The 20,807-nt window shown below is 48.7% G+C and overlaps 1 protein-coding gene across 1 annotated transcript; it reads right to left on the reverse strand.

Moving 5' to 3' along the window:
- Nucleotides 1-1,961: 1,961 nt before the first annotated feature.
- Nucleotides 1,962-11,306, reverse strand: LGALS12 (galectin 12). The gene is given in 10 exon segments (XM_046644314.1): nucleotides 1,962-2,818; nucleotides 3,331-3,383; nucleotides 3,386-3,480; nucleotides 6,087-6,175; nucleotides 6,761-6,787; nucleotides 7,383-7,421; nucleotides 7,998-8,117; nucleotides 8,997-9,210; nucleotides 9,342-9,430; nucleotides 10,812-11,306. Coding segments are annotated over 10 exon segments (942 nt in total). The 5' UTR covers nucleotides 10,881-11,306; the 3' UTR covers nucleotides 1,962-2,671.
- Between the last annotated feature and the right edge of the window lie 9,501 nt (nucleotides 11,307-20,807).

A 20,807-nucleotide genomic window follows, 5' to 3' on the forward strand; every position in this document is an offset into this window, starting at 1 on the left:
GTCTTCTCAGACAAGGGAAACAAAAGAAAAAATAAACAAGTGGGGAGTTCATCACACTAAAGAGCTTCTGCAAGGCAAAAGAAACCAGGATCAAAACAAAAAGACAACCCACCAATTGGGAGAAAATATTTGCAAATCATATATCCGACAAGAGGTTAATCTCCACGATATATAAGGAACTCACACAACTGAACAACAAAAAACAAACAACCTGATCAAAAAATGGGCAGAGGATATGAACAGACATTATTCCAAAGACGATATACAGATGGCCAATAGGCACATGAAAAGATGTTCAACATCACTAATCATCAGGGAGATGAAAATCAAAACTACACTAAGACATCACCCTCCAGCTGTTAAAATGGCTGTAATCACTAAGACTAAAAATAAAAAATGTTGCAAACTGGTGCAGTCACTATGGAAAACAGTATGGAGATTCCTCAAAAAACTAAAACTAAAAATACCATATGACCCAGCTATCCCACTAGTGGGTATCTACCCAAACAACTTGAAATCAACAATCCAAAGTAACATATGCACCCCTATGTTCATTGCAGCACTATTCACAATAGCCAAGATGTGGAAACTGTCCAAGTGCCCATCGACTGATGACGGGATAAAGAAGATGTGGTGTATACATACAATGGAATACTACTCAGCCAGAAAAAAAGACAAAATCGTCCCATTTGCAACAACATGGATGGACCTGGAGGGAATCATGTTAAGGGAAATAAGCCAGACTGAGAAAGACAAACGCCATATGATTTCACTCATATGTGGAAGATAAACAGGCACATGGACAAAGAAAACAGTTCAGTCATTACCAAGGGAAGAGGGGGTGGGAGTGGGAGTGGCACAGAAGGTGAAGTGGAGCACTTATGTGGTGACAGACATGAAATAATGTACAACTGAAATCTCACAATGATGTAAACTATATGAACTCAATAAAAAAATGAAGAAAGATCTGAATAGGTGCTACACCAGAGAGAATACACGAATGGCAGATGAGCACATGAAAAGATGCTCAACATCCTTAGCCATTAGGGAAATACAGATGAAAACCACCATGAGATACCCTTACACACCAAGGAGATGGCTAAAATAACAAACACGGACAACAAGTGCTGACGAGGATGCAGAACAACTGGAAATCTCATACATTGTTGGTGGGGATGCAAAATGGTACAGCCACTCTGAAACAACTCTGGGATTAGTTTGGAAGCTTTCTATAAAGTTAGACAGGCATTTACCATATGATCCATCAATCCTATTCCTAGGTATTAACCCTAGAGAAATGAAAAGTTATGTTCATACAGACACTTGTACACAAATGTTTTTAATAGCTCTATTCATAATTGACAAAAACTGGGAAAAACCCGAATGTTCTTCAATGGGTCAATACGTAAACAAATTGTGGGACCATGGAACACCAGTGAGCAATAAACAGGAATGGGTCACTGATACACACAGCAACTTAGATTAATGTCAAAAGGATAATGTTGAGTGAAAGAAACCAGTTTCAGAAGGCCACGTTCTATATGACGTCATTTACACACCATTCCCAAACAGACAGAACTGGAGTAATGGAGAAGAGATTGGTGGGTCACCGGGGCCCAGGGAGAGGGTGGAGGAGGTGTGACGACAAGGGGTGATTAAGGGCGTATTTGGGGTGAAGGAGTTCTTACACATCCTGACAGTGGTGGTGGTTACACAAATCTATATATATGTTAAAACTAGAATTTTACCCACTCCAAAAGGTCAATTTTATTGTGTTAATAAAAAAATAAAATAAAAAGTAAGGATAACCACTAGAGGCATAAAACGATATTTATAACTTCCAAGTCGGTCTAAAAAGAAGGGAGGATGATAAAGAGATTTCATCAATCCAATAGCAAGTAACAAAGCTGAAAATAAAGGCAGGGTAAATAGAAAACACACAATAAGATGGTGTAAATAAACCCAAAGATACCAGGAATCGCAGTAATAGAACTGTGACTGGGCACACGCCCTCCCCCCAGAGAACATTGCCAGTCTCCCTTGCAGACAGCGTGGCTCTGTGACTGCGTGCTCACCCCTGAGAGCGAGTGTAAACAGTGTGTGCCAATCCCAGGCCCCGGGCTTAGGAAATCAGGGGCCTTGTCCACATTCCCTATTTGCCTTCTCAGTGGCTGGAACCTAGACATGGCTGCCACTGAGCATCAGCCTGGGAGATGATGCTGATGCTCTGGGAGTGGCGGGACGATGACCAGGATGACCCTGAATGTCCATGGGGAGCAGAGCTGCCTCACTGACCTGGACCATTTTCTCCTAAACTGTTAGATGAGAATGAAATAAACGTCTAAATTCTTTAGGCCACTGTATTTTGAGTGTCTTTGTTGGGCTACAAAACCAGCCTCCTGCTCTAGGTCCTGAAGGCAGATGAGACACATCTCAGGTTCCTGGTGGAGGGAGGGGCAGAGTTTGAGGAGGCTTCGCACCCTGGTGCCTTCTCTCTGCTGTGGGGCCCAACACTCCTGCAGTCATAGGCTCATGGCCACAGAGCGAGCCAGGCGTGACATGGTGGTGACAGGTGGACAGTCTAATGAGAGGAGGAGAGGCAGGCCATACTGTGTAGCTCCAGGCATAGGTTGGCCTTCTTCTTCCCTGGTCAGGCCCTCTGGATCCCTCCTCAATGGTGGACACAGTAGAGCTGCACGCTGCCACTGATCCGGAGCTCCCGCAGCCGCTCCAGGGTTGGCTGGTCCAGGCTGGTGGTCCCTATGCCCTGTCCATTGAGCGCCAGCTTCAGCCCTCCCTCCTGGCACAGGAGCAGCACCTGGAAAACGAGGCCATGATGTGCTGCAGGCTTCCAGATAGACCCTCCATCACCTGCCTGATGCCCCACCCAGAGAGCCCCTCCTTCCCTCAGAGGACACAAGGACTGGACCCATGTGGTGCAAAAGCACAGGACAAGAGGCCCAGCTTGTCACCAGCCCACTGGGACCTTCCACAAGGATCTTCCCAGCCCTGGGTGTCAGTTTCACCATCTGTGACAGGGGTTGCTTCCCCTGGAGGAGTGATTCTCAACCCTGGCTGCACGTCGGAGTCATCAGAGAGCTTTTTAATAATGCTTTTGCCAGGGCCACCTGATTAATTAAATCTGGGTTTCTGGGTGTGGACTCCCTGGTGCCACCATGGAGGGTTGAGAGCCATGGCATGGGTGTTCTCTCCCCCAGTGGGTTCTGGCTCCCCCACCTCCCCAGTGACTCCCAGTCTCCAGGATGGGAATGCTGCTTTGCACTCCACCCCTGTGGGGCGAAGGGACGAGGCCACTTGCTTCTGACCGACCTCGAAGAATCGCTGGGGGTAGAAGAGGAAGGGGGCCGAGATCAGCTCCTCCGTCCCCAGGGCGAGATCCAGGCCAGAGTCCTGTCTGCAAAGGGAGCCCTGAGTGTCACAGGAACATGGGCGGCCTTGTCCCGCAGGCTCAGTGTGAAACTGTGGAAGGGCCGAGAAGGGACTCAGCTTCCATAGCTGCCAGGCCATGTCTCCCTGACTCCACTGGGCTGTGGCTGCTGGGCCCTGATGGGAGGATGGAGGTGGGAGAAGGGCTGGAAGATTTGGAAGATCCCCTCGCAGAAACAGGCAAGCCCTTGGACACCTAACAACTCAGAGGGGTGGCAACCGCTGAAGGAGTCTTAGGATGAATCCCCATGTTATCACCTTCTGGCTGGAGGACCACTGGGAAGCAAATTACCTTGCCTGAGCCTCAGTTTCCGCTCCTCAAAATAGCGATAATTATGATAATAGTACTAGCTAACATCTGTTGAGTTCTATGCGCTAGGTATAGTCTTAGGTGTTTTGCCAATAGTGTAGGGGCTAGAGCAAGGCTATTTGGGTTCAATGCTCCTGTGCAACTTTCTAGCCCTGCGACCTTGGACAAGTCACTTACTGTCTCCTTGTATCAGTTCCCTCATCTGTAATGTGGGGATAACAATGGTACTCGTATAACTCAACAACAACAAAAAGAACAATCCAATCAAAAAATAGGCAGAAGATCTGAGCAGACATTTTTCCAAAGAAGATTTACAGATGGCCAACAGGCACGTGACAAGATGTTCCATGTCACTAATTATTAGGGAAATGCAAATCAAAACTATAATGAGATATCAACTGACACCTGGCAGACTGGCTATAATTAATAAGATAAGAAATAAGTGTTGGAGAGGACGTGGAGAAAAGGAAACCCTCCTACACTGCTGGTGGGAATGCAAACTGGTGCAGCCACTATGGAAAACAGTACGGAGATTCCTCAAAAAACTAAAAATAGAAATACTATATGATCCAGCTATTCCACTACTGGGTATTTATCCAAGATAAGAAATAAACAATTCAAAAGGATTTAAGATATGGAAGCAAGCCAAGTGCCCATCAGAGGATGAATGGATAAAGAAGATGTGGTATATATAACAATGGAATACTACTCATTAAAAAAAGACAGAGTTGTGCTATTTGCGACAACATGGATGGACCTTGAGGGTATTAGGTTAAAGGAAATAAGTCAGACAGAGAAAGACAATATTGTACGATTTCACTCATATGGGAAAGATAAACAAACACACAGATGAGGAGAACAGAGACTAGTGGTTACTAGAGGAAAAGGGAGTCGAGGGTCGTCAAAAGGGGTAAAGGGACACATATGTATGGTGTTGGCTAAAAACTAGACTATTGGTCATGAACACGATGCAGTCTATACAGAAACTGAAATATAATAATGCATACCTGAATTTACACAATGTTAAAAGCCAATATGATCTCAATAAAATAAAAAAAAATTACCTGCTGTATCACTAATAATAACCATGTGACTTTGAACTATGAACCTGGTCTCACCTCTCCACATTTTGGCAGGAGGAAGTGTTCTTTCTATCACTGGGAATTTTTTCATTTTCCCTATAAAATTGGGATTATATTTCTCTTTTTTTTACAATAGGGAAGCTCAGGATGCCAGAATCAGAGAGGTGTAGGGACTTGCCCATGACCACACAGTTTATAAGAGGCAAAATCAGGAACCTAACCCAGTGGTGTCTGACTTTGGAGGCCCATGCTGTCCAGGGTCGTGCAGCACTGCCCCAGAATTCAGAGGCCTGATCAGGAGTATGCGGGGCCAGGGTTTAGTGAGGTCAGTGACTTCAAAAATAAAATCAAAATGAAAGGGGATCTGGCAGGGAACACACAGGGTGCCCCCGTCATCCCCCTGCCCCTCCACTGAGAGAATTTGGTACCACCACATTTGTGGAGCACTTGCTGTGCGCCTGGCACAATTCTAAGCCTTTACACCACACCCGAGGCCGGCACTATTATTACCCCTTTTACAGACAGGGAAACTGAGGCACAGAAAGGAAAAGTAACGGCCCTGAAGTTGCACAGGTAGAAAGTGTCCTCAGCAGAAGTCAGTCCCAGGCAATCTGGCCTAGAAATCCAAAGCATTTCCAGAAAGAAGGGGAGGAAAGACGGAAGGAGGGAAGGAAGGAAAGAAAGAAAGAGACAAAGAAAAAAAGAAAGAGAAAAAAGAAAAAAGGAAAAAGAAAGACCCTTGTCTAACTGGCTTGGAGCTCACGGGTTTGGGACAGGGAGCGGGCGCGCCCCCTAGTGGAGAAGTTAGTTATTGCGTCCCGCCGAGTCCCCACTTCCCAGCACCAGCCCTCCCCTCTGGGGCCACCAGGCTGTGTTTCCTAAACCAGGCACTGTGTCACCAAGGGGGGCCCATCCTCTTGCTGGGTCTCAGCCTGCGCCTGCAAAGCGCCTTTCCTGAGGCCCCAGCAGGAACTTGCGAGGAGAGGCTGGCTGGCCTGACCAGATACACAGGCAGGGAAGATACTCCCACAAGTGGGGCTGCGGGGGCCCGGGAGGCAACCTGAGTCCTGGTCCCAATCCCAGCCTGACTGTCACAAGGTCTGTGACCCTAGGCGATTTCCCTCTCCTCTGTTTCCTTATCTGTAAGATGGGGATTAAATGGTGGAGTTGGAGATAAAGAAGTAATGCTTATAAAGCTGGTGCCCGGCACAGAGACGCTTCTCCCTCCCCTCCATCCGCCTACTTACTCCTTTGGCTCTGGCAAGACCAGCCCCCGCACTATGATGACCTGTCCGGGCCAGAGACCCCGCGGAAGGGCACGTGAGCAGGGCACCTCCTGAAGGAACAGGGAGATGACTGAGAAGGTGGCTCACAGAGGGGCTCTGGGGGGCTGCCGCCCCCAGGAGTGGCTTTCTGGGCTGCCCTCCGGGAGCCCTGGAGCAGGTCAGTCTCTGCCTCTTGGCCTGCAGCCAGGAGGAGACTCAGCTCTGCTCGTTTATTGAGCACGTACGGCCGGCCTGGCCTCCTATAGTCCTCTCCAGGCTGAGCTCCGGGCCCCTCTGTGCCGTGAGCATCATGGATGTCCCCCAGCACTGCACCCTCAACTGTAATGGTCCTTCATTGGTCTGCCTCCCCACCAGCCAAGAGCAACTGGTGGGCTGGGACTGGCTTGTCCCTCTATCCTAGAGCCCAGTGCTGGGCCTGGCATAGAAAAGTATCAGTTAATTGCGTGCAGAGTAAACGGAGAGAAGGCACAAAGAAGCTGTAGCTTCAGCCTGAAGCTGCCCTGCCCACCACAGCCTGCAGCTTTGTATAAAGGTAGGACAAACCCTGGGGGCCTTTCCTACCAGGTGGGGGTGTCCTCCCACCCCTCATGGAGCGGGGGGGGGGGGGGACAGAACCTCTGAGGGAGGTCACTTACCAGCTGGGGGCTCTTCGGCAGGAAAGGCTGTCAAGGAAGGAAAGAGGAGACATGCAAGCCTTGTGGAGTTTGCTCAATGAGGGAACCTCTTGTTATTATTATTAAAAATTGAGGATATTTGGGGTTTGTCTCTCTCAGAGACAATGCAAGTAAGTCACTGGAGTTCCAGCAGGGTCTTCTTGAATTCAGAGGGACACTAGCCCTGGAATAATGGCGAAGAACTCGATGGAGGCTCTGTGTGGCCTTGGGCAAGTACATGGGCCTCATCTAGCCTTCCGCCCCACAGGCCGACCCCAGCTGCCTTGCAGGGTTGCTCTGGGAATTGAAAGCTCCAACCTAAAGCGATCTTCTGAAAGGAATGCCAGGGCCCTGTCCAGTCTGGGCAGCCAGCCCACCCCTAGCCATCTTCCCAAGCTGGGCTGGGAGAGGCAAATCCAGGCTCTGCAGGGACTGAGCGGGTCGTATCCATGGCAACAGCACAGGGAAGGAAAGGGCAGCTGGGCCCCGTGCCTCCTGAGCAAGAGCCCAGGGCAGGACAGGTCATGCTGGGAGGGGGGAGAACCAGCAGCTCAGCTCGCATGGCTGGGACCACAGGGGCCAAACTTATTCTCAGGAGACTCACGTGTCCAACCGGATACTCGCTGCCGCCCTCCACGAACGGCTGTTCAGAAAGAGAAAAAGCAACAGGCAGGATTCCGGACCCTTGCAAGCCCGGAGAGCTATTTATTTGCCCTGCCTGCCCTGCTTGTGCCTGGGAGGCGGGCAGAGGCCAGCTTTGGCCTTGCCGGCTCCCTCATTCTTCCCATCGGCCTCGTCAGTGGTTCTCACACCTGGCGTTTTGAACATGCTGGTTCCATGGCCCCACCTCAGACTGACTGGTCCTAGAAATCTGCATTTTTACTAAGTTCCTCGGGAGGGGATGATATCGCCAGCTGCCATGTTTGGGCCACCCGCTGCAAGTCTCCAAGTCATTCACCTCCTGGCCGTTGCTTTTCTGCATCAGCCAGACCCCACATCCAGGACAGACTTCTGCCTAAGGCTCTGGGGTACCCCTTCTGAGGTCACTTTCTCTGCCCCTTACCCCACTCATATCTGACACCGGGACGGATCCCCTCTACCTTGGCTATAATTGGTGTGACAGGGCTTGTCTCGGGCAGGAGGGGGTCCCAGGCCTGTCCAGGCATCAGGGGGAGTCAGGGGCTGCTGCTATCCAGTCCTCGGCTCCAAGTGAACTTACGTTGATGTTCAGGAATCCAACAGCCTTCACCAAGATGTCACCAAATATGCCCAGGGTGTCCACCCGAGACAGTGGGAGCCGGTAGCGGTAGTGGAGAAAGTGGTGTCCATTCACGCTCACCTGGAGACAGACAGAGCTGGCTCAGCAGCCGCTGATGCTCACTGAGTTTGTGCTAACATGCCAGGAATCAGTGCACACTCTTACATGGAATTTTCCTCATTTAACTTCACAGCAACTCTAGGAGGCGCGTACATATTACAGACGAGGTGCCTGGGGCTTGGGGAACTTAAGTGACCTTCCCAAGGTTGCAAAGCTGGCAGATGGCAGAGCTGGCTTTGGAACCAAGGCACCTCTCGACATCCCTCTCTGCCCCTGACACAGCACTTCCCCACATCGCCCCTCATTTCGCCTCTCAGCAGACTCTCCAGCAGCAGCAGCAGCAGCAGCATCCCCATCCACAGGGGAGGAAATGGAGGCTCAGGAGGCTGTGTGAACCCCTGTCCCTCCCTCCCCCCACTGCTGGCTCCCCACCGACTCCCCTCTCCCCTGGAGAAGTCTGGAGATCCCACCATCTTTCTGGCAGGAGGTCACATGGGTGGTGACAGCCTTGAGGTCTGGTTCTCTCTCCGTGCCCCCACCGCCTCAGCTGTGAGATGGGGAGATTGAAAGTACCCTCCTCAAGGGTTGTTTTGGGGATTCGATGAGCTGATATTTAAGGGCTTAGAACAGTGCCTGGCACATGGCAAGAGCTCTCCCAGTGCTTGCTGTGACTATGGTAGTGGTGTCCTCTCCAGGGCCAGGGTACCATACAGGGCTCCTGCTGCCATGTGTTCCAGGCCATGTGGCCCAGGGCAGCTTGGAAGCGGGCTCAGCAGCTCCTTGGTCCTCAACCCCTCCCCCCAATACCCCTTACTACGGTGACATGGAGAATTCAGCTGAAGGAAGGAGGGGTGGAAGGACACAAGCTCCAGACACTCGAGGCCCATCCCTTCCACTCACCTTCATCTGCTCATTTTCAAAGAGAAAGAGGATGAGGAAGCTGTCGCCTCTCTGCAGGGCCACGTTGGGCCATCGGGCCTCGACCTGCCAGTGCCCATGGTGCAGGGTGTTGCAGATGACGTGGGGCTTGGTGGTGTGGAAGCGAGGGTTGAAGTGGATGGCGATATCTGGCCGGGGATACACAGTGCAGCCGCACTGAAAGTCCACCTGGAACCTGGTGAGAGGTGGGGCTCTGAAGGGACACTTCCCGTCAGAGACCCCCAGAGACCCCGAAGGCAGAGAGGAACCCCTAGCTCGATGCCTCTGGGGCTGAGCTCCAGCACCCCCGTGGAGCACTCCCCTTACCTGTGTGCATTGCGAGGGACCACTCCCTGTAGCATGACCATCTTGCCCGCACGCAGGCCACCAAAAATTGTCGTGACATAAGGAACCACCTGAACAAGGGGAGAAACCCATCCATACAGGGTTGGAGAAAGAGCCTAGAGACCCCTGTGACAGGATGGTGGGAAGGGAAGAAGGACAAGGAAACTCAACTCTCCCGCCCCAAACGGAAAATGCCCTTGGGGGAAAAATTAGTTTTCTCTGAAATGTTCCCTTCCGCCTACTCCCCACTCCTGGACCTTCACATGTCAAAGCCACATTGCACCAGGGAAGCCAAGTTCAGCTCCTTCACCTCCTTGGAGCACCAGCCCAGTGCCTCTCCCCAGCTCCTAGGGCGCAATAGTGTCCCCAGTGAGGCTTGCTGCCCACTAGATGGCGCCGTGGCCTCCAGAAACTTCCTGAGGCCTGTTTCTTGGCCAGAGTCCAGGAACTGGAGGGCAGAAGGATGGACAAGTCGGGTCCTGAGAGGTACCCTGATATGGATGGCTGGAGAGATTCCTAACAATCGAAGCTGCCTGGCATTCCTAAAATACAACACACACTTTTATAACTCTCTGCCTTTTCGGGCTGTTTCCTCTGCTCTCCCTCCACCCTGTGAAATCCAACTTGACTTTCAAGGCTCCTGACATCTTCTCTGACACCCTCTCCAAGCATTGTCCACTTCGGTGCCTGAACTATCCCTTCTCTCCCCTGTGTTCCTAGAACACTTCACCCGCATGGCTAGCTTGCTCCTTGGCCGGCTGGCTTAGAGGGAGATGTATGGGCTGGCTGTTTACGCTGGGAGGCACAAGCCTCTCAAAGCTGAAGCCCTATCTTTCCCTTCTGTGCTCAGTGCCCCGCCTGGCGCAGCGAGGGCTCTGAGTAGGTGTTTGCAGAGTGAATGTGAACATGCAGCAGGTGCACATTGAAAAGTATCACAAGCTGGCCTTCACGTGGTGTTCTCCAACTCCCAGCAGCCTTCAGAAACCCAAACCACCTAGAAAGAGCCGAGACCCAACAGTGGGCCCTCTAGGTGGGAGCTCGCAGCCTGCAAAGCAAGGAGCCGTTGGAACTTGGGCAGTGCTCCCCCCATTACTCAGGCACCTGGGGAGGCGGGGAGCTCCTGAGTGTCACAGCTCCCACAGCTTTGCTGGGCTCAGCACTCAGTCCCTCCCACTTCCCAGGCTCCAGGCCTGGCCTGTAATTAACTGAGCCGATGCAACTCTCATGGGAGAGAGGGCCAAGTAGAGAGAAAGGGATAATTAGTGCTAATTAGTGGGAATTGGCTGGCCAGCCACTTTGCTAAGCTCAGGAGGGCCTTCCAGAGCCTATAGGCAGGTGCAGAGGGCTGGCGGGGGCGGTGGGAGGGTTGGGGTGGGCAGTGGGGAAGCAGGGCTCAGCTGGAAGGGAGGAGCCCTGAGACCCAGGCGGTTGCAGATCCCAGCGACTGCTCACCGGGTGGAAGACGGGCGGCTGCAGGATGAAGGTGTCAGGAAGTGGGTCCAGTTTCTCTCCAGATGACATGAGGGGTGGGGTGTCTCCAACTTGTGCTGCTGATCCTGATTCCAGGAGCCCCCACTGGATTGACTCACTTTTCTCAGCCCCAGCCTGGATCCTAAGAGCCTGGGGCAGCTCTCCCAGCTGTTAGTCTCCCCTGTGCCCAGCAGGGTCCTAATGCCCCTTGCAGCGGGCCTGGGAGAGCCCCAACCAGCTGGAGTGGGGCTGTGGGCAGAAATCCCTGTCCAGGGGTAGGAAGCTCATACTAACTGACTAACTAGCCCCTCTGGGTCTGAAGCCCACGGCCTTGGCAGAGGAAGGCCAGAGGCTGGCTCCTTTGGGGACAACCAAGGTTTGTGGTTTTGTGGCTGCCTTCTGTTCTGAGCCCTCCCAGATCACAGGCTGATCTGTGGGTGGGGGAGGTGCACTTGGGCAGGTCCCAGGAGAAGCCCTGCCCCAGCTTCCTGGATGCCGTTGAGTGGCTTCCCCTCTCCCTCCCTCTGCTCCCTCTCCGTCCTCCCCTCCTCTTCCCCTCCCCACTCTGCCTCTACTCACCTTTCTTCCTTCCCTGCTTCCTCTCTCCCCCTTCCCTCCCCACAAAGTTTTCTTCTCTTTCTCTCATTTCCCTATCCCTTTCGCACTCTTCTCCCTTTTGCAAGTTTTATAGTCCCCTGTGGCTCGATTTCAGCTTCAGCTGGCAATGCCAGGGCCCAGCTGCGGTCACAAGAGAGTAGAGTGAGGGGAGGTGAGAAAAGAGCAAGGGGAGAGGAGAGTCCCCTTAGGCTGAGAAAAGGCAGCAGCGTGCAGTGGGGAACACACAGCTGCACCTTGCTCAGCCTCTGTTCTAACATGCTGTGTGCCCTGGGACAAGTTATTTGCTCTCTCTGGGCCTCCCTATCATCATCTGCGTATAGAGAGGGCAACTATTGCAGCATGTCTCCAAGGCAGGTCTGTACCTGGGGGTGGGCCCAGATAGCTGCGTTTTCATCAAGCTCTCCCATGATTCTTTGCACAGGAGTCATTCCAGTTCTAGTTCAAATTCCAATAAGGCTTTCCCTTTAAAAAGCAGCAGAACCTGTGACCTTTATCCTGGGTTGGGAGGTCCCAGGGATCTGACCACAACGTCTCACTTGGCAGCAGGGAATTCCTGGCAGGACGAAGCTGGGCAAAGGCCCCAGTGCAGGGGTGCTGAGGGAAGAGGAAGCTGCTGCCCTGATGGAGGGGTGAGTGCATGGGCGGGCCCCTTGGGAAAAGCATCTTAGCGGTTGTTACTCAAGGGCAGAAGCTTGTTAGAAATGCAAAGTTTTGCCCCCCTCAACCTACTGAAGAGGGGTCTGTAGTGGAGGAAGACATTTCCTCTCCCCACTGTGGGTTCTTCTCTGGCCAGAGAACGAATTAAATTCACATGAGACATAGTAACAGGAGAAAATTAAACACAGCTTCATCACATGTATACATGGGAGGCTCAGGCAATCTAAGCAACTCACCCAAATGGCTGAAGCCACCACCTTAAATATCATCTTCAGGTAAAGACACAGCAGGATGTTGGGGGTGGGGGGAGTCAGTTACAGGAGGTTACCAGACAAGCACAGTAAACAACAATAAGATTATTATGCAGATTTCAGTCCTTGCCTTCTGCATTGACAAGAGTTTCTAGAGATAAGGTCATCCCCCCTTCTTCCTGGTACAGAGAGGGAGACATCTTTGCAGATGGAGATTTCCTTTACAATGTAAATGTTTCTTAACAAAGGGTAAATAAATTCTACTTTTCAGTTGCTTTCCTGTCTGCAGTTTATTAAAAGTAAACAGCCCCAAATAATCCTCATGCCAAAGAGACATATCTTGGGGTGGCCAGTTTCAGTCCCCCACAGCTCTCTGAGTGTAGGGCCCAGGAATCTGCATTTTAATGGTCTCTCCCAAGTGATTCTGATACATGTTACTGTTTGAGAAGGACTGACTTAGATGCTAACGGGCAGGGCTTGGGGGATGGAACCAAGCAGTTTATTCAGATCTTGCAGGGTAGGTGGAGCTGGGCTGCTCAAGGTGCTTTGTGTGTGGAAATTCAATCAGAGGTGTGCTCAGGCACTATCATCTATATACACAGCAGGAACGAGAAACCAAACATGGAAAAACCAGTTGGGCAGCAACATGGCGCCCTGCCCCTGGGAGTCAGATCTGGGGCCTGGTCTCGGTGTTGTAGCACCATTCTTGAGGCAAATGCACCCTCCCCCTCTGCCCATCGGAGCCTCAGCTTCTGGTCTGGGCATTGAGGAAGGAAGACGTATTAATTTGCTAAGGACACCTCGCAAAATACCATAGACTGGGTGGCTTAAACAACAGAAATTTAATTCATCACAGTTCTGGGGGCAAGAAGCCCAAGATCAAGGTGTCAGCAGGGTTGTTTTATCTAAGACCTCGCTCCTTGGCTTGTGGATGGTTACCCCTTGGTCTGTGCGTTTGTGTCCTAATCTCTTCTTATAAGGAGACCGATCATGTTGCATTAGGGCCCACCCATGTGACCTCACTTTTCCTAAATTACCCTTTTAAAGGCCTTATCTCCAAATACAGTCTCATTCTAGTTACTGGCGGTTAGGACTTCAACATGCATTTTGGGGCTGAGGGGGGTGGAGGGAGAGGGCACAACTCTGCCTGTGACGGAAGATTAGCTATAACTGTTCTCTTTCTGAAACCTCAAGGCTATTGCACCTGTCAGGAGTGGGGGCTGATAAGGGCCTGCACCGGGGGAGGCAGCAGAAAGGAGAAGGATGGCGCGGTTTCATTTCTCTTTTCAGGTGACCCTGGTTTTTGGCAGGTGGGAGGGACCTGGTTGGGTTTAAGTCACCTCAAGAACTTGGTGAATATTAGAGGCTCCGGAATTAGAGAGGGTCTTAGTGTCTGTTGGTCTGTCCGGGGTAAGGAGAGGGAAAATCTCTCTTCCTGAGCCAGAGTGAGGGGGAGCTTTGGGAGAGGTCCAGGAAAGGGCTGATGAAGACCCTGACCCTGAGGGGACCCCGCTGCCCCAGGCCCCCTCTCACAGCCCAGCTCCCTACACCTTGTACTTCTCCCCCAGAGCACTATCCTAACTGGTCATTCTCTACTGAAGACATTTAATGCTCATCTCCCATTCTTCCTATTCCCCACCTATGACTTCCATGAAGGCAGATTTATTCTTACATCCTTAGTACTGAGCAAAATGCCTGATACAGAGCAAGTGCTCCGAATCTATTTAGAGAATGAATGACTGGAGCAAGTGATGCTTTATGGCTCCTGTCTGGTCTCTGCCTCCTTCCTTATCTCTCTCCCAGCAGATGTAGAATTGTGGCCAAGCACAAACTAGTCACATACTCTGCCCCCTGGCCGCAGATTGTAATTGAAGTAATTTTACCTATATCCATCAATTACCAATTAATAGCCTGGGAAACATAATCCATGGTCAGGGATCTCAAGATGCCCCATTCTTCTCCATTCTTTGATCTCCATTCTTTTGATCTTTCACAATCCCTGCTCCTGGACGAGTGTAACTCTCTGGGCCTAGGGAAGGACTAAAGCATAGATTAACCTAATTTGGTCTATGTTTCTACCCCTTTCTTCCATCTGATTCCCTCCTAGGTTACTGGAAACTCTCATGGATCCTCTTGTTCAAGGGACCAGTTTTACATCATCCTGGAACAGAGGGTGGGATAATTAGGAGAAATACTAGGCAAGAAGAAATGACAGAACCTGACAGCTGGCTGGATAAAGGAAGTTAGGAAAGGGGGCCAAAAAAGTGACTTCGGCACCTTGAACCAAATGATTGGGAAGATTTTGGTGGCATTAACAAAAAACAGGGAAGCTGCAGGTATAATCTGGAGGGGCAGCAATCTGGCTGATTCCAGTCAAGACCACTTTAGAGGGGGTGGGATGTAGGAACCAGTCTGGGCAGAGCCCGGCCATGGGGATGTTCAATCTGTGTTGAATGAATGAAGGTGCGTTGTCTGAAAGCATCTTAATATACTCTTGAGAAAAAGGGTTCAATTTCTTTTGGTGCTATTCTGCCCTGTAAGTGAGTTTTAGTGGCTGCAGCCATTTTTCATACGTGGGTGCTGTGATGATTAAAGAGAGCAGCCATCAATCTTGCTCTCAAGAAGCTTCCAGTCTAGATGGAGAGAGAAAGCATACACTTCGAGGGGAGAACCAACAGGACAGAGCCACTTGCTTTTTTTTTTCTTTAAATGTCAACCTCAATTTATTATTTTAAAGATTTTATTTTTTTCCCTTTTCTCCCCAAAGCCCCCCAGTACATTGTTGTATATTCTTCATTGTGGGTCTTTTTAGTTGTGGCATGTGGGATGCTGCCTCAGCATGGTTTGATGAGCAGTGCCATGTCCACGCCCAGGATTCGAACCAACGAAACAGTGGGCCACCTGCAGCGGAGCACGCGAACTTAACCACTTGGCCACAGGGCCAGCCCCAGAGCCACTTGCTTTTTATTTATCTTTTTTCCCCAAAGAGTTAGAACCATTTGGACAGAAATATTGTAAAAGAGGGGGAAAAAAGCCCCAAGAATCATCCATAACCTCAGAAGGCTAATACAATGCTTCTCATTACTTTGATATGTGTCCTACCAAACTTCTTCCCTTCCCCATGAATCATAGGTTTATTGCCTCCTGCTTTAATTAAAAGCAATTAAGAATCTCAACTCAAAAGCTGAGGCAGCTTGAATTTTTTCCAACCACTGCTCTTGACTGTACCTGTTGACTCTTTCTTCCCTGGAGGTTGCAGACCCCATCAAAGTGATAGGCAGCTCCTGTTGATGTGGGGTCAGTGAGCTGAGGAGTCGAAAGAAAGATTTCTTGGACTCTCAAGGTCTGGCAGTAGTGCTCTTTTATTTAGAGAATAGTGTGGAATAGCATAGGGACAGGATCCATGGGCAGTAAAGAGCTGCTGCTGCAAACATGGGTTGAGGGTAGGGCTAAATTTAAGGCATAGGTATGTGAGTTATCTCTTTACAAGACAAAGGAAAGAATATGTAAAAAGAGTTGTTAAAATGGTATCAGTGCCGGTGGGGTCTGGTTATTGGGTGGTCTTATAACTTTTAGATAAGAATCAAACCAGATTAAGTAAATGGCAGAAGGCACCACCTTAAATATTATTTTCAGCCAAAGACAAAGGAGGATGTTGGTGATGGTGGTGGGGGGTCAGTTACATGAGGTTACCAGACCGTAAACAACTTAAGTCCTTGCCTTCCCCATGAAGAGTTTCTAGAGATAAGGTCATCCCCGCTTCCTCCTGGTGCAGAGAGGGAGACATCCCCACAGATGGAGACTTCCTTCACAAATGCAAATGTCTGTCTCTCATCAAAGGGCGAGCAAATTCCACTCCTCAGAGCCTCCTTCCCTGTCTGCAGTTTTCAAAAGTAACCAGCCCAAAATAATCTTCATCACTATCACTTTCCAATCATTTGGTTATTGCAACTCGGACCAGTTTAGGACTGGTAATCAATGGTTGTTGACATCACAAAGAGAAAGAGAAGCAGATGTATTTGCTTCCCAATGGAAGAACGCATCGCCACTAATGAAATCCCCTTGAAAAAAAATTCATTGGATCTGAATTTGATTGAGTCTCTAGATTTTACCAGTTTACAGGAATATAGGGCACAAATGATCATGTTGAACAAGAACAGAAAAATCCAGACCACGGGAGACTTTACAGGATAAATGACCCAACTTCTGCAATTAAAAACTTACAAGAGAAAAAAAGATGGAGGAGAAACCTATAGGTCAGAGATTGGCAAGCTTTTTCTGTGAAGGACCAGATAGTAAATATTTTAGCCTTTGAAGGGCATAAAGTCTCAGATGCCACACAAGCTAGTCAACCCTGCCCTTGTGATGTGAAATTTGCCTTGGACAATATGTAAATGGAGGATGTGGTTACGTTCAAATAAAACTTTATGGAACTGAAAGTTGAATTTCATGTAATTTTCACACCACACAAATATTCTTCTTTTACATTTAGAACCATTCAACAATATATAAGACCAAGCCTAGCTCTTGGGCCATACAAAAACAGACAGTGCATGGCAGCGCATGGGCTGCAGTTTGCTGCCTCCTGCTTTAGTTAAAAGAAATTAAGAGGCACATCAACCGATTGTAACTTATGGACTTTATTTGAATTTTGGTTCAAACAAAAAAGCAGTTAAAAATACGTATAAGCAATCAGGGAGATGTGAACACTGATTGGCTATTTGATAACATTATGGAACTGCAAAAATATTTTTAAATGTTAACCATATTGGAGTCATCTCTATTTTTAAAAGATTCTTTATCTTTTAGAGATAGGCACTGAAATATTTACAGATGAGATGATACAGCATCTGGCATGTGCTTCAAAATAATCCGGGTGTAGAGGAAGTGGGTGCGGCTATAGATGAAATGAGATTGGTCATGTAGTGACAACTGGAGAAGCTGGGTGAAAGGTAAATGGGGATCCACTAGTGTGTTTCCTTTATTTTTATTTGTGTGTGAAAATTTCCATAATAAGAAGTAAAACAAAATAACAACAACAAAACAACCAAACAACCCCAAACCCAAAACCACAACTCAACCAGTGTACAGCTTTTGACCTCACATCCTGTTTGCTGGGGAGGGATGCATGACTTAATGAGCTGGAAGTGGAGGAGCCCAGTTTACTCCTTCGAGCACCCTCCCACCGCAGTACCCTGGAATGAAAGGGGAGGCGGGAACTACCACAGTTGGGGGCAGGGAGGAGGAACAGGGTTGACCGACCCTAGACAAGCCATGGGGCAGTCAGGGACTCGCTCTGGCTCTGTGCAGTTCTGGCCCTAGTGCTGGGGGCCTCTGCCTATGTGGTCTTGGTACAGAGAGTGTGCAGGCCAAGTTATTTTACTCCAACACTCTCTGCCAGTGAGGACCCTCTCAGAGAGGCACTGGGTCTCCCTTTGGGTCTTTGCAGAAATAAGAGTCCATCGTTGCCCAGCCCTCTAGTCCAGCCTGGCTGCTTGTTGCTCCTCTGCCTCTCCTCCTTCGCGTGATACGACAGGAACCTCTGAGGTCCTCATACGAGAGCAGGGAGTTCATCACCAAGAGATCTTCACTGTAGGAGCTTCAAAGATCTATATTTTAGGCAGAAGAAAGGTGACCTCAGAGGGAAGAGTAGTGCTGCAAGAAGGAATGATGAGCACAATAGTGGCAAACATATAGGGAAATCTAAACATATGTCTGTATAATATAATAATGGTAATCATAACAATAACATGAATTCAGGGTTAAAAAAAGGGCAGAACTAAAATAGCATGGGAGGGGGAGATTGTAGCAAAAGAGTTCTAGGTCCTTGCTTTGTTTCAAAGGGGTATTTAGGATATGACTTTTAGACTTCGAGCATGCATGGTGAAATTTTGAGGGTGATAAATAAAAGAGTGTAAACTTCCAAATGAGTAGAAGGAAAAATGTAACATACCTCAGATAAGATATTTATGAAGAATATAAAACTTCCTTGAAACATGGTAAAGAAGACCAACAAATAGAGAGAGATAATATGTAATGGATTGGAAGATTCAGTTTTGTAAAGAGGTCAAAACTGCCAAACTGATTTATGGATTCAATGTATTCAATTAAGATGCCCAGAGAGTATTTTGAGCAACTTGACAAGCTAATTCTGAAATATTTATGGAAGGGAAAGCTCAAGAATGGTCAAACTCCTGAGGAAGAATAGCGAGGGGGGAATCTCAAGATATCCATATAAAATACATCATAAAGATATAGAAATTAAGGTCACATGACAGTAGCACAAAGAGACACATTTGCCAGTGGAATAGAATAGAACCAACAATATTGTTGCTCATACATGAAAGTCTGACGCGTGACAGAGGAGGCCTTGCTCATCTCCAGGGGAAGGAGAAAGTATCAATAAGTGATGCTGAGATAGATGATCATTCCTATGGAAAAAAAAGAAATTGTATCTGTGCCTCACACAGATACAAAAATCAATTCTAGGTAGACCGAATGAAAAAGACACAGTTTTAAAGCTCTTACAAGAAAATATAAGGGAATATTTTTCAGACTTCAGGGCAAGAAAGGACTTCATGGAAAGACAGAGAACTAATCACAAAAAAAGGACTGAAATTCTACTTCATTAAGGTTAATAACTTCTTTTCATCAAAGGTCATCATACAAAAAGGGAAAAGACAAGCCACGAATGGGAAGAAAATATGTGTAAACAAATACAACTTACTAAAGGTGAGTATCAAGAATATATAAACAGTTCCTAAAAATGAATAAGAAGATAACTCCGAATAAAAATGGGCAAAAGACATGAACAGGCATTTTTTAAAAGAGGAAATCTAAATGGATAATAAATATATGTAAAGGTCTCAACCTTATTAGTGATTAGTGAGATGTAAATTAAAACTTCAGTGAAATACTATTTTACATCCACTCATTTGGAAAATTAAGTATGACAGGGCTAAGTGTTGGTGAAGATGCAAATCAACAAGAATTCTTTTTTTTTTTTTTTGGAGGAAGATTAGCCCTGAGCTAACTACTGCCAGTCCTCCTCTTTTTGCTGAGGAAGCCTGGCCCTGAGCTAACATCTGTGCCCATCTTCCTCTACTTTATATGTGGGACGCCCACCACAGCATGGCTTGCCAAGCAGTGCCATGTTCACACCCGGGATCCGAACGGGCGAACCCGGGCCACTGAGATGCGGAATGTGCGAACTTAACCGCTGTGCCACCGGGCCAGCCCTCAGCAAGAATTCTTACACATTGGTGATCGAAGTGAAATTGGTACCATCAATTGGGAAAACATTTTGGTATTCTATTGTAAAGTTGAACTTTTGCATACCTTCCTAGGTATGAAATCCTAAAGAATCTCTTGCATGCATACACCAGGACACAATTCGGGTTCTTTTCAATAGTTTTCTAATTCCAAATGAGAAAAAACAAATCAAGGGGTTTTGTCACCCAATCAATAAATTGTGGTATATTCACATAACGGAATATTTTCCAGCAGGGAAAACAAATGACAGATCTATACAGCAATGTGTGTGTGTTACAGGAACAATTTTGAAAGAAGCAAGTTGCAGAGGATAACATACAGCACGATACCATTTTTATAAAGCTCCAAATAAGCAACACGAAACAGTGTATTAGGGATACAAAGAAGTGATTTAAAAAGTCATTTTAAGAAGCAAGGACAGCATAGATATAACACTCAGGAGAGTGGTCATCTCTGGTGCGGGAGGCAGGGAGTCTGGTCAAGAGAACACGCAGGTGTGAGGAGCATCCCTGTTAGTATGTTCCGGTTCTTAAGTAGGATGGTGTATTCACGGGTAGTTCTTTTATTACCATGTTTCATAACTACATGTATCCCACGTATTCTTTTGTATATATTACATATTATATATATGCATATTACATATAATTAATTATATAATATATATAATTTAAAGAAAAACTCTGAATCTGTTAGGATTTTAACTCCCGAATGTGCCTCCCAAGGCCCTCGACGTCTCTCTCTGGGTCGTTTTCCGTCTGCTCCATGACTCCAGCTTCTCCAGCCACAACAGGTGCCACCTCTGGAGTCTTTGCACATACTCTTCTGCGTTAACTTCCATCCCGTGAACAACTTCCTGGGCCGCCTTGCCTGCCTCTCCTCTCAAAAGTCCCTCAGATTCCTGGGCCTCAAGCGCCAGGACTGGCGCCCTCTCTGTTCGGGAACGCGCTCACCGCGCTCTCACCGTTGGCCCGGCCCTCGCCGCCGACGCCCCGTGCGCCTCTGGCCGCGCGCCCCCGCCGTTTGCTGCGCGCCCCGCTTCCACGTCCTCGCTCCTCCGCCCTTCCTTGCCGCGGGTCCGCACGGCGCTGCCCCTGGTGCCCTGGACCCCGCGGTCCGGCCGCGCCGACTGGAAACTGGCTGGGCGCGCCGCCCCTAGCAGGACCGGCGGGGCCGCAGCGAG

Source organism: Equus quagga, chromosome 17 (genome assembly GCF_021613505.1).
Source record: "Equus quagga isolate Etosha38 chromosome 17, UCLA_HA_Equagga_1.0, whole genome shotgun sequence".
Lineage (NCBI taxonomy): Eukaryota > Metazoa > Chordata > Mammalia > Perissodactyla > Equidae > Equus > Equus quagga.